This window comes from Tamandua tetradactyla, chromosome 7 (genome assembly GCF_023851605.1).
Source record: "Tamandua tetradactyla isolate mTamTet1 chromosome 7, mTamTet1.pri, whole genome shotgun sequence".
Lineage (NCBI taxonomy): Eukaryota > Metazoa > Chordata > Mammalia > Pilosa > Myrmecophagidae > Tamandua > Tamandua tetradactyla.
In genome coordinates, this window is record NC_135333.1 from 111491208 (window position 1) to 111505943 (window position 14736).

The following is a 14736-nucleotide window of genomic DNA, read 5'->3' on the forward strand; positions in this document are numbered from 1 at the left end:
CCTAATCTGTAAAACAAATAATAATTACAAAATGATAGGATTTTTCTGAGAATTCCATGTATAAAGTGTGCGGAGAAGTCTGATATGTAGGTTATTAATATTTTAACTTATGCATAATGGCCAAGACTTATCTCTTGAAGAGGAAACTCTTAAAACAATTGGGACATTTTCCCAACTGATAGAATCCTTAGAAATCTTGTTACAGAAGATGCAGTGCCCCAGATTCCTGAACATAGGATTTTAAAGAATTCCTATTTACTTTCAGTTTGTTTTCTATAATACAGGTAATACAGAGCTTTCTGATGATATGTGTAAGGAATATGAAGTAATGTATTCCTCATCTTGTGAAACCACAAGAAATACTACAGGCATTGAAGAATCAACTGATGGAATGATTTTAGGACCAGAAGATCTGAATTACCAAATATATGACGTTTCTGGTAAACTTTATAGATTTATTGATAAACTAAGAATTCAGTATGCTAGCTTTTTTCCCTCTCGTACTTTATCATTGTTTTGGTATCCGCATTACTGAGTTCTTTATAATACAGTGCTTACTTAACCTGTGGCATTGATCAGTTTTCTTATTTAAAAAGAAAATTTAGTTATTATAATGATAGGTGTTTGTTATAAATACTGTTTTCAGATACCCAAATATTAAATTTGTAATTTACAAACAAAGTTTACTTTAAGTATTCTATTAAAGGAAGGTATAAAATTGAAGATAATAGGAAAAAAGCAGTCAAAATTACTGAGAATAAAACTACAATCTTTTGAGGTCAAGGTTTCTCAGTCAGTTAGGTAGGTATAATACAAGTTCTCTCAGTGTTTCTGTCACTTTTGCCAGAGTTGAAGTACCTTTATAAATATGAAATTGCATGGATCAGTTTTTGAGGAAAAGGTTATATTTAAAACTTGGGCTATTTGTGGTTCAAGATGTGAAATGTTATTTTTCACTTGCATTTAGTCAACATGCATAACTTAGTCACTTGGATTTTTTTTTTTTTTTTTGCATAGTCGGGCACCCGGAACCAAACCCGGGTCTCTGGCTTGGCAGGCAAGAACTCTGCCTGCTGAGCTACCACCGCCCGCCTGTCACTTGGATTTTAAATAGATGAAATTTAAAAGGAAGCAAAAGTGATCCACAGACCCTACTTAACTTTGTTTTCACTTTGTTTCTAAAGGGTCTCTTTGAAAAGTAAGTGTAATAGGAAGTAGGTATTTATATTTCTGCTTTTAAGTAGCTCTGTGACTTCAGTCAAGGTGTATAACACTTGTCCTCAATTTCTTCATTTATCATAACATGGACTAGTTTTTAGGTTCTGCTGACTTGTATATTAATATCTGAAAGGGGGTGTAATATTTCCATATAATAACTTAGGGGTGCTGCGTTCTACTTCCTACCCATGATCACAATATAACTGAGCACTAGCCACTTTCATTGTGCAGTTGGTTTAAGTGTTGTAGCAATCAGTATTTTCATGAGTTTGCTGTTTCGTATTAGAAGGACTACATATATATAGCTGTAGAAAAAAAATATCTTTATATACGCTTTTAAAATAATTTTTAAAAATAGAGAAGTTATAGTTTCCAGAAGAATGCAGAGAATATACAGTTCCCATATACCAGCACCCCCCCCACACACACACAGTTTTCCCTATTAACACACTGCATTAGTGTAGTACCCTTGTTACAGTTCGTGGAGCAATAATGTTATAATTATTCTGTTAACTATAGTCTATAGTTTACATTAGGATTCACTATTTGTGTTGAACAGTCCTATTTTTTTTTCCTTAAAAATTTTATTCTGGCAATGTAAATTGCCCCTTTTAATCACTTTCAAATATTTAAGTAACATTAATTATATTTACAATATTAAGCTAAATCCTCACCATCCATTACGAAACCTTTTCCATCACCGCAAACAGAAATTCTATACCAATTAAACATTAATTCCCCATTCTGTACCCCCACCCAGGTCCCTGGTAACCTGTATTCTGGTTGCTGACTATGAATTTGCTTATTCAAATTGTTTCAAAGCAGTGAGATCATACAATATTTGTCCTTTTGTATCTGTAGTATTTACTCAACATGAAGTCTTCAGGGTTCATCTATGTTGTCACATGTATCAGGACTTCGTTCCTTTTTAAGGCTGAATAATATTCCATTGAAGATTTTATCCATTCACCTTTTGATTGACACTTGGTTTGCTTCCATCTTTTGACAATCATAAATAATGCCTCCATGAATACTGTGCACAGTGTCCAAGTCCCTGTTTTCATTTATTTTGGATATATACCTAGAAGTGGGATTGCTTGGCCATATGGTAATTCTACCTAATTTGCCAAGGAATTGCCAAACTATCTTCCACAGTAGCTGCTCCATTTTACATTTCTATCAACAAGAGTTGAGTGTTCGTATTTCTCCACATCCTCTCCAACACTTGTAATTTTCTGTTTTCTTGTAGTTAGCCATTCCATTGGGTATGAAATGGTATACCATTGTGACTTAGTGTTTGGTTTTTTTAACAATTTTATTCACACATCATATAATCCATCTTAGGTGTACAGTTAGTGGCTCTTGGTATAATTACATAGTTATGCATTCACCACCACAAAGAATATGAGAACATTCTCACTTCCAAAAAAAATCCTATATTCTGTATTATTAACATTTAACTTTGGTATGGTGCCTTTGTTATAATTAATGAAAAAATATTATAGTGTTACTTTCAGCTATAGACCTTAGTTTGCATTAATTGTATTTTATCGCATATACCCCCCTATTACTGACAACTTGTAATAGTGATGTACGTTTGTTCTAGTTCATGTAAGAACTTTCATATATTTGTACAATTAACCACAGTCATCATCATCTATAGATTTTGCTGTGTTATGCATTCACAGGTTTTATTCTTTAGCTTTCCTTCTGACAATATACATGACTCTAGCCTTCCCCTTCAACCATACTCACACTCAGCTTTGTAATTACGCTTATGTTATTGTGCTCCCATCACAAAATATTGTGCTATCCATTTCCAAATATTTACATCAACCTTATTAAGTACTCTGTACTCCTGAGACATCATTTGCCTAATCTCTACACTTTTTCTATCTCCTGATAATTTATACTCTCAATTTAACTCCCTGAGTTTGCTCATTATAATTAGTTCATATTAGTGAGACCATACAACATGTATCCTTTTTGTTACCGGCTTATTTCGCTCAACCTAAAATCCTCAGGGTTCATACACATTGCGTGACTTCATTCCTTCTTGTTGCAGCTGCATAATATTCCATTGTATGTTTTTTGTTTATCCACTCATCAATTGGTGGACATATAGGCTGTTTCCATCCTTTGACAATCTTGAATAATGTTGCTATAAACATTGATGTGTAAATATTTATTTGTGTCCCTAGTTTTAATTCTTTGAGTATATTCCTAGTAACAGGATTGCCAGACCATATGGCAGTTCTAAATTTAGCTTCCTAAGAAACTGCCAAACTGCGTGCCTTAGTGGCTGCACCATTCATTCCCTCAAACAGTAAATAAGTGTACCTGTTTTTCCACATCCTCTTCAGCACTTATAGTTTTCTGGGTTTTTTTTTTTTATAATGGGCACTCTAGTAGTTGTGAAATGATATCTCATTGTGATTTTGATTTGTATTTCCCGGATAGCTAGTGATGTTGAGCATCTTTTAATATACTTTTTCGCCTTTGAGAATAGTGTCTATCCATGTCTTTTGCCTATTTTATAATTGAGTTATCTGTTTGTTGTTGAGCTTTTTTGGTTTTTTTGTTGTTTTCTTTTTCCACACGGGCAGGCTCTGGAAAACGAACCCAGGTCTCTGGCATGGCAGGCGAGAACTCTGCCACTGAGCCATGGCTGCCCGCCCTGTTGTTGAGTTTTTTTTTAAGAACATTTGCGTCATTCTAGAAAAAGAAATAAAAAAGAAAAAGAAAAAACTCATGCATTCCATACAGCTTACCCTTCCCTTTCGTTGACCACTAGTATTTCCATCTACCCAGTTTATTTTACCCTTTGTCCCCCTATTATGGATAATTTTTTATCCATATTTTTTACTTATCTATCCATACTCTGAATTTGGACACAAAGAGCACCAGACACAAGGTTTTCACAATCACACAGTCACATTGTAAATGTCATATCTTTATACTAGTGCCTTCAAGAATCTAGGCTACTGGAACTCAGTTCTACAGTTTCTGGTACTTCCTTCTGGCCATTCCAATACACTATAAATTAAAAAAGGATATCTGTATAATGCATAAGAATAACCTCCAGGATAACCTCTCGACTCTATTTGAAATTTCTCAGCCACTGAAACTTTATTTTGTCTCATTTCTCTCTTCCCCTTTTTGGTCAAGAAGACTTTCCCAATCTTTTGATGCCAGGTCCCAGTTTATCCTGGGCTTTCTGCCCCATCTTGCCAGGAAGATTTACACCCCTGGGTGTCATGTCCCATGTAGGAGGGAGGGTAGAAAGTTCACCTGCTGAGTTGGCTTAAAAAGAGAAGCCACATCTGAGTAACGAAAGAGGTTCTCTGAGGGTGACTCTTAGGCCTAATTTTAAGTAGGCTTAACCTGTCATTTGCAGGGATAAGTATCACAGGGACAAACCCCAAGATCAAGGGCTCAGCCTATTGATTTGGTTGCCCCCACGACTTGCGAGAATATCAGAAATTCTCCACATAAGAAAGTTGAATATTTCCTCCTTTCTTCCCATTACCCCAAGGGGACTTTGTAAGTACTTACATATACACTGTCCAAATTACCCTGGGATTTATCGGGGCATCACAGTAACCTGGAAATACCAACAAAATCTCATGCCCTGGAATCCCATGCCATGGAAGTACAAGATTCCATGTACTTATGGTGTTCAACTAAACTGACCATACAAATTAATTTAGGAAATGTACTACCCAAAATAAAATTTTGCACAAAATAAACATCTCTTCCTTAGTCTCACACAGAACTTGAAGTTTTAAAATGGTTACTATAAGATCTTTTTTTTTAACTTTTTTTTATTAAAAAAAATTAACAAAACATTTAGATATCATTCCATTCTACATATACAATCAGTAATTCTTAATATCATCACATAGTTGCATATTCATCATTTCTTATAACATTTGCATCGATTTAGAAAAAGAAATGAAAAGATGACAGAAAAAGAAATAAAACGATAATAGAGAAAAAAAAAGATTATATATACCATACCCCTTACCCCTTGCTTTCATTTACCACTAGCATTTCAAACTAAATTTATTTTAACATTTGTTCCCCCCTATTATTTATTTTTATTCCATATGTTCTACTCTTCTGTTGATATAGTAGTTAAAAGGAGCATCAGACATAAGGTTTTCACATTCTCAGAGTCTCATTGTGAAAGCTTTATCATTGTTCAATCATCATCAAGAAACATGGCTACTGGAACAAAGCACTGCATTTTCAGGCAATTCCCTCCAGCCTCTCCACTACATCTTGAACAACAAGGTGATTTCTACTTAATGTGTGAGAATAACCTCCAGGATAACCTCTCGACTCTGTTTGGAATCTGTCAGCCATTGATGCTTAGTCTCATTTTACTCTTCCCCCTTTTGGTCGAGAAGGTTCTCTCAATCCCTTGATGTTAATTCTCAGCTCATTCTAGGGTTTTTCTCAGTCCTTTGATGCTGAGTCTCAGCTCATTCCAGGATCTTTGTCCCACGTTGCCAGAAAGGTCCACACCCCTGGGAGTCATGTCCCACGCAGAGAGGGGGAGGGTGGTGAGACTGCTCATCGTATTGGCTGGAGAGAGAGGCCACATCTGAGCAACAAAAGAGGCTCTCTTGGGGGTGACTCTTAGGCCTAAATTTTAAGTAGACTTGACCTATCCTTTGTGGGGTTAAGTTTCATGTGAACAAACCCCAAGACTGGGGGCTCAGCCTATAGCTTTGGTTGTCCACACTGCTTGTGAGAATATCATTACTGTAAGATCTTGAAGATGTTTCCCTTCATTTTCTTCTAGGAGTTTTATGGTCCTGTGTCTAATGTTTAGGTCTTTCATCCATTTTCAGTTATTTTTTAAAAGGTGTTTTAAAAAATGTTTTTAAAAAATATGAATCCACTTTCATTCCTTTGGGTTTTGCCAGCATCATTTGTGGAAGTGACTGGTCTGTCTAGTTGAGTAGACTTGGCTGCTTTGTCAAAAATCAGTTATCCTAGATGAGAGGGTCTGTCTCTGAACTCTGGTTCCATTGGTCAGTATATCTATCCTTATGCCAGTACCATGCCCTTTTGATCCTTGTAGCTTTGTAATATTCTGTAGAGTTGGGAAGTATAGACCTCCAACTTCATTTTTCTATCTAAAGATATTTTAAGCTATTTAGAGCACCTTGCCCTTCCAAATAAATTTGGTTATTGATTTTTCTGTTTTTACAAAGTAAACTGTTGGGATTTTGATTGGTATTGCATTGAATCTGTAAATGTATTTGGGTAGAACTGACATTTTAAATAAATTTAGTCCTCTAATCCATTAACACAATATTTAAGACACTGAAAAAGAAAAACTGCTAGCAGAGGACTCTATAATTGTCAAAAATGCCCTTCCAAAATGAGGGAGAGTTTAAAATATTCACAAATAAAGAGCAGCTGAGTGACTTAACGAGATCTCCCCTCCAAGAAACCCTATAGGGTATGCTACAGGCTGATAGGAAAACATAGGAGAAAGAGGTTTGGAGGAGAGTGTAGAGATGAAGGGTATCAGTAAGAGTAACTAAAAGGGAGAAATAGAGAAAAAATAAGATTTGACATATAAAAGCCAAAGGGTAAAATGGTTGAAGAAACTCTTGCCTTTACAGTAATAATATGCAATGTTAATGGACTAAACACCACAATCAAAAGAAATAGGCTGGCGGAATGCATAAAAAAACATGATCCATCTGTATGCTGTCTAAAAGAAACTCACTTTATTATACCCAAGGACACAAATAGGTTGAAATTGAAAAGTTGGAAATAGCTTTTTCCATGTAAGCAGTAGCCAAAAGAGAGCGGGGTAGCTATACTAGAATAAGACAAAATAGACTTTTAATGCAAAACTGTTAAAAGAGATAAAGAAGGACACTATACATTAAAGGGGCAGTTCACCAAGAATACATAGCAGTCATAAATATGCACCTAACCAGAGTGCCCAAAATACATGAGGCAAACACTGACAACACTGAAGGAAGAGACATCTTTTCAGTAATAGTTGAAGACCACTCTCATTGAATAGAACATCTAGACAGAGAATCAATAGGGAAACAGATGACAAATGGACTGGACTTAACAGACATTTACAGAATGTTACAGCCCACAGCAGCAGGATATACATTCTTCTCAAGTGTTCATGGATCATTCTCCAGGATAAATCACTTTAGGTCACAAATCAGGTCTCAATAAATTTTAAAAGATTGGAATTATACAAAGCACTTTCTCTAATCATAATGAAAAGAAGCTCAAATCAGTAACGGGTGAAGAACAGGAAAATTCAGATTTATGGAGGTTTAAACAACGCACACAAACAGCCGGATCAAAGAAGAAATTACAAGACAAATCAGCAAATAACCTGATACAAATGAAAATGGGAACACAGTGTATCAAAACTTAGGGATACAATGAAGGCAGTGTACTGAAAGGTAAATTTATTGCCCTGAACACCTACATTAAAAAGGAAGAAAGCTAAAATCAAAGACAACCGTACACTTAGAGGAACTAAAAAAAGAACAGAAACTTATCCTAAGACAAGTAGAGGGAAAGAAATAACAAAAATTAGAGCAGAAATAAGTGAAATTGAGAATAAGAAAACAGTAAAGACTATCAACAAACCAGACGTTGGTTCTTCGAGAAAATCAATATTGACAGACCCTTAACTAGCCTGGCAAACGAAAGAAGAGAGATGATGCAAATAAATACAGAAACGGGAGGATGGTTATTACTTCTGACCCCACAGAAATAAAACAGATCATAAGAGGATAATATGAGTAACTCTATGCCAGTGAACTAGACAACTTATATAGGCAACATGCTAGAAACACATGAACATCCTACACTGATTGACGAGTAAAAAGATGAAATCAGTTATCAGAAACCTCCAACAGTAAGGAAGACTGTCTGTATTTTAGAACCTTGTCTACTCTTTGACACGAAAGGAAGAAAGGTTTATTTTGTCTAGAACCTAATTTTTTTGTGGCACATAATCAAACTCAGCCTGTCTGGATGGATCATTTAAACAATCCAAACACAGGGAGCCCATCATAAGAATGAGCCTTTAATCCTTTATAGCTTGATGTGATACCTGGATACATCCCAGAGTATATTGAGAAAATAGTCAAAAAAGTATTAGCCAGGTCCCTTGAGAGATGGGAGACAAAATATGGAACTATTAAACTTGTGAAACTCGTGATACTGTCTCAAACATTAGGGACTCCCAAGTCAGTAGGCTAAGCCTGCTCTAGTGAAGCTTAGGTATGTAGTAGAGAAGCTTAGCCTACCTATGGGTTTGCCTAAGATTTACTTCCAGAGGACCTCTTTTGTTGTTCACATGTGGCCTCTCTCTCTCTAAGCCCAACTCTGTAAGTGAAATTGTTGCCCTCCCCCCCATGTGGGACATGACATCCACAGGTGAAAGTCTCCCTGGTGGCATGGGAGATGACTCCCAGAGATGAGCCTGGCTCTGCCACCATGGAATCAACAATGCCATCCTAACCAAAAGGGGGTAAAGAAGTGTAACGACTAAGGTATCAGTGGCTGAGAGAGTTCAAATAGAGTCGAGAGGCTGCTATGGAGGTCACTCTTGAGCAGGCTTTAGTTAGACATTGCAGCCTATAATAGCTTGCCAAACCCTAACCAAAACCATTTCTGTCGATCCTAAAGAACACCTAGGGCATTATATAAGATTCTACAAAGGTTCCATGTACTGGGGTAACTATCCAGAAGCCTACAACCTCCAGATGGTCTCCTGGACTAGATAAGTCCTAAAATTCAGAGGGCCCAACCTTTCCGGAACATCAACTAGTTCCATCTCCCTATTCCATATTATCGACAGCCCCTTCCAACATGAAAAGTTAGAATAAGCATAGTTGAAATACTCCTGGAGAGTAGGAAAAAGATCAAAGGTGATGATGGAGTTATACAGAGAAGGTAGGGTTTAACAAATGAGCTGGTTGTTGAATCATTTTATTGATACTTCTTTTAGTCTCTAGTATCTTAGAGCAGCTGGAAGTAGAAACCTTCAACTGTGTAATTGTAACTCATACCAAACTCAGAAATCTGTTCCACAGCTAATTGTTGTGATGTGATTTGAAATGTATTGCTTTTTTGTATATATGTTATTTTTCACCAAAAAGAAAACAGAAGTTAGTTGTGATGATAAATACACAGCTGTATGATGATATTGTGAACTATTGATTGTACATTTTGGATTAATTACATGGTAAATGACCATTTAATAATAATTTTTAAAAAGGTAATAAATAAATAAATAAATAAATAAAACCCTCCTAACAAAGGAAAGCCCAGGACCAGATGGTTTTACAAGTCAGTTCCACCAGTCACTCCAAGAATCATTAATACCAATCCTGTTCAGACTTTTCCAAGAAAATGAAGAAGAGGGAACACTACCTAGCTCATTCTATGAAGCATCACCCCAATATCAAAGCCAGACAGATACTACAAAAGAAAATTACAGACCAGTTTCTCATTGTGGTTTTGATTTGCATTTCCCTAATAGCTAATGAAGTTGAATATCTTTTCATAACTTCTTTGGAGAAATATCTATACCCATTTTTAAATTGAGTTGTCTGTCTTTTCTTGTGTTGAATTGAAGGATTTCTTTATATATTCTGGATTTTAAACCCTTATTGGATATGCGCTTTCCAAGTATTTTCTCCCATTGCCAAATATTTTCTCCCATTGAGTAGATTGTCTTTGCACTTTCATGATGAAATCCTTTGCACAAAAGTTGTTTTTTTGTTTTTTGGTTTTTTGGTTTTTTTTGAGGAGGTCCTGCGTATCTATTTTTCTTTTGTTGTTTGTGCTTTGAGTATGAACTCTAAGAAACCATGCCTAACAAAAGATCCTAAAGATGCTTCCCTACATTTTCTTCTAGGAGTTTTATAGTCATGTATCTTTTATTTAGGCCTTTGATCCATTTTTAGTTAATTTTTGTATGTGGTTTGAAAATAGGGTTCTCTTTTATTCTTTTGCATATGGATATTCAGTTTTCCCAGCATTGTTGAAGAGACTGTTCTTTTCCAATTGAGTAGACTAGGCAGTCGTGTCAGAAATTAATTGGCCATAGTTGTGAAGGTCTGTTTCTCAACTCTGAGTTCAGTTCCATTAGTTTATTTATCATTGTTCCAGAACCATGCTGTTTTGAACAGTGTAGCTTTGTAATAAGCTTGAAGTCAGAAAGTGTGAGTCCTCCAATTTCATTCTTCTTTTTCAAGATGGTTTTGGTTCTTCATGGCCCCTTCCCTTCCAGATAAATTTGATGATTGGCTTTTTTGTTAAGAGCAAAGAAGGCTCTTGGAGTTTTTACTGGGACTGTATTGGATTTGTGAATCATTTTGCGTAGAACTGACTTCTGAACAAATATTCAGTCTTCTAATCCAGGAACATGGAATATCCTTCCATTTATTTAGATCATCTTTGATTTATTTTAGCAAAGTTTTATAGTTTTCCATGTATAAGTCCTTTATATCTATGGTTAATTTATTCCTAGGTAATCTGAATCTTTTAGTTGGTATTGTAAATGGAATTTATTTCTTGATTTCCTCCCTCGGAATACTTTACATTAGTGTATAGAAACATTCCTGATTTTTGCGTGTTGATCTTGTGCCCTGCCACTTAGCTCAATTGCTTATTAGTTATAGTAGCTTTGTTGTAGATTTTTTGGAAATTTCTATGTATAGGATCATCTTGTCAGCAAAAAATAAAAGCTTTACTTCCTCCTTTACAATTTGGATGCTTTTTCCAAATTTGGATTACTTTTTCTAGTTCTAACCTAATTGCTGTGGCAGTTCTGGAATAAAACTTCTGGTGCAGTGTTGAATAACAGTGGTGGCAGTGGACATCCTTTTTCTTGTTCCAGATCTTAGAGGAAAAGCTTTCAGTCTTTCATCAGTGAGTATGATGTTAGCAGTGAGCTTTTCATATATGCCCTTAATCATGTTGAGGAAGCTTCCTGCTCTTCCTGTCTTTCGAAGTGTCTTTTTCAAGAAAGACTGCTGGATTTTTTCAAATGATTTTCTGCGTACATGTTCTCTGTGCCCATAATTGTCTGTTTTTCCTCTTTATGTTTTTTTCCCCTTTACCTCTTTGTATTTTGTATGTACATTATAAGGAAATAGGGCTTTTTCTTGTTCAATTATATTTTAACTCTTACAGGAATTAAAATGTAGAGTTATATATTGGGGATACAATACTATTGGGTTTTCCATATACCCTTTTAGTTACATTTACTGTAGATCTTCACTTTTTCACACTGCTGCAAGCCACTCTTTCCTGTTTTTTTCCTTTCAACCTACAGAACTCCCTTTAGTAATTCTTGTAAGGAGTGGCCTTTTGTTGGTGAGCTGTGTCAGCTTCTGTTTATCTGTGAATGTTTTAAACTCTCCTCATTTTTGAAGGACAGTTTTGCCGGATAAAGGATTTGAGGCTTGGCCATATGATTTTGATAGTCTTGTCTTACTGGATTGCTGATTTTTTTTTTCTCCTAGCCAGATCTGCTGTTGTTTGTCTTTAGTATGTTTTTAATCTCCTTTGTGGCTTTCACTCTCTTAATTTCTGTTATGTTTCTTTTTAAACATTCTGATTCTTTTTTGTGCTCATAATTGTTAATATCCTTTAGCTCTATACATCCTCCATTAATTTACTTCTATCCGTATTTTCCTCTATTTCTTTGAATTGATTTAGGAAATAACTTCTTTGCTTAGTTTTTCCAACATTTGTTTCCTCTGAAGTTGTGATTTGTTCCCTTGACTGAACTATGGTTTCCTGTTTCTTAGTATGGTTAGTAATTTTTTGCTTTTGTCAGGCCTCTGATTATTTTGTTGTGCTAATTCTGAAGATTAGTTTTTCTTCTTGACCAGGGTTTTATTGTTTACTGGCCATGTTTTAAAGTTCCTCTTTGACACTTGTTCCAGATTATAGTGAACCTTTAGAGTATCCTGTGTTGACCTGTTTAGATTTTCTTAGCTCTTCTGATTGTGGTTCTTGCCCTGGGCATGCTGTACAATGTTTAAGGTTACCCTTTTATGTGTATTTGTTTCATCTTAAGGAGAAAGCTTCCTTTCCTCTTTTCCTTCTACAGGAATCTTGATCAGTTCTTTTTGTTCTGAGCAGAATTTTCTCCCCAGCTCCTAAAATTTGTTTAACTTCTCTCTCTCATACAGTGCCCGTTTTCATTACACTTTTTGGTCCTGGGACCCATCCTTCCTTACAGCAATTCAATTTTCCCCATTTATTTTCTGTCACGCTTTTCTTCCTCCAGTTTCTTCCCATTTGGGATATCCCATTGCAGGGAGCCAGAGGAAGTCAGTGTTCAAAAAGATCTGTTTTGTTTTGTTTTTTTCTTTTCATTTAGGTGATCCAACAGTCAGAATGAGTTGAGTATGTATACCTCTTCCCAACAGTTCTGCCACAGTCTCTTATTTCCTGGAGGCCTTTGTATATATACACGCTCACCACTTGTTTTCTGCCCTGGGCTTGGGTCCCTGTGCCTGGCTGGATGAACGTGGGGTTCTAACTTGCTGCTGTGAGTGCCTCTGTGGTCTCCATCCACAGCAGAAGGTAACCATGCCATGCTTCCTGTGTAAACTCTAAATTACGTCACCCAGCTGACTGGGAGGGGTCCGAATTGATAGGTCCTGTTGTAAATCTACCTTTTTTGTTTTTTCCTTCCTTATATGTGTGAAGACCTTCTCCAGTGTTTATTGTCTTCCAGAGTTGCAAGCACATGAAAGTTGTCCTTTTATTAGTAGTTGCTGGAAAGAGACTTTCCCAGGGCATGTCTTAGTATCTCCAGATAGATGATGTCATCTCTCATATTCATTTTTTTTCCCTCATATTCGTTTTAAATGAAGTTAATTTGTACTGTCACTTCAGTACTTGAGTATAAAATAAGTTAGTGGTAAAATAATGCAAATTTTATTTGGGCTTGTGTACAATTTATTTTCTTTGTATTTCAAGGAAATTTAGCCTTTTTTTATTATTAATACTTTTTAAAAAGAGGATACATATGACTTTAGTGTATTTTGTGTAAGAGTTTAGTTAGAGAATGATGATTTTCCAGGCTAGAGAACTGAAAAAAATTTCCATGTTCTACGTTTAAATAATGTTAAGTGTGGAAAACTGTTAGAAAGTTGATCTGGTCTTCTGAATATTTGAATGCTTTAAACATGCCTATCTCAATTTAATGCTCTAAAATCAAAGAATGAATAGAAAAGGATATTTGGAGATAAAAGTGGGGTTTTGTTTTGTAACTGTTTAATGTGGTAACATATACAACTCACAATTTCCCATTTTAACTACTTTCAGGTGTACAATTCAGTGGTATTAATTACATTTGGACAGTTGTGCTACCATCACCATTGCAGAGATAGAGTTTAAGTAGTGGGACTACTAACATCAATTTCCTACTGATTAGTAAAAAACTGTGGAGTTTCTTTTTTTTTTTCACTTTAATCATTGAGTCTATTTCTTATCTTCAAATATAGATTAATGTTACTTTTGTTCTTTGAATTTTTATGAGAGGAATAAACAGTTATCACAGTTTCAAATGATTAGGGAAGTGTTTTACAACATGGTTGCCAGGTACTATGTATTAATGGTGTGTTAGTATTAAAGGGTATATTTAGTATTAATGGTGCTTTGTTGATTTCTTGAGAAAATCATTTTTAAATTGATGTGAAATGTATGTGAGAGAAAACTATATGGGCTGAAAGAAAAATTAATTAGACCTTGAGCTGTCTGAATTATAAGAATCATAAAAATACAGCTTTCTGGTGAACTTTGATTTATGAATACTTTGTGACTTAAAAATATTAATGCCTCTGATACGTGTAAAAAAATTACTGACTTATTCTAAGTGTAACATTATTATATAAGATTCACTATAGTAACTTATAATTAACTTTTTCCCTCTTATTTTCTACCATCAGGAGAAAGCAATTCAGCAATTTCTACAGAAGACCTAAAAGAATGTCTGAAGAAACAATTAGAATTTTGTTTCTCACGGTACACTATGTCTTTATTGCTTTTTCTCCATTTTTGAATTATTCATTTACGTATATGTAAAATATCTTCAAGATGGATTGGAAAAACAGTAATTTTCTTTTCCTTTCAATGATGTGTTTTGGTTTAATTCTTCTGTATATTTCTTAGTTAGATTTAAAGATGTAATCTCCTCTTGGATATATAACAACATTTCTCATTAGGAAGTCATCGATTACTCTTGTGTATTTTCCTATGATCATATTCAGGTTTAGGGTTCTCAAAAGTTCTTGTAACTTTTGATCTAGAGTTATTTTTGGCAAGATAGATGGATGGTGGGCAGCTTTTTTTTTTTAATATTATCATTAACAAATCTTCACAAACATACAGTCCATACATGGTATACAACCAGTGGATCACAATATCATGAAACATAGTTGTGTATTCCTCACCATAATCATTTCTTTTTTTTATGAAAAATAA

At 35.1% G+C, this 14736-nt stretch overlaps 1 protein-coding gene across 6 annotated transcripts in view; it reads left to right on the forward strand.

Moving 5' to 3' along the window:
- Nucleotides 1-14736, forward strand: part of LARP4 (La ribonucleoprotein 4) — a 98934-nt gene that overhangs the window by 20559 nt on the left and 63639 nt on the right. For 5 of the 6 annotated variants that reach the window (XM_077170875.1, XM_077170876.1, XM_077170872.1 and 2 more), the window contains 2 exons: nucleotides 285-440; nucleotides 14202-14277. In XM_077170875.1, the coding sequence (XP_077026990.1) occupies nucleotides 285-440; nucleotides 14202-14277 (232 nt within the window). Of the gene's footprint in view, nucleotides 1-284; nucleotides 441-10862; nucleotides 12832-14201; nucleotides 14278-14736 lie in introns of those variants that run through there. The other variant, XM_077170878.1, reaches the window with a different exon arrangement.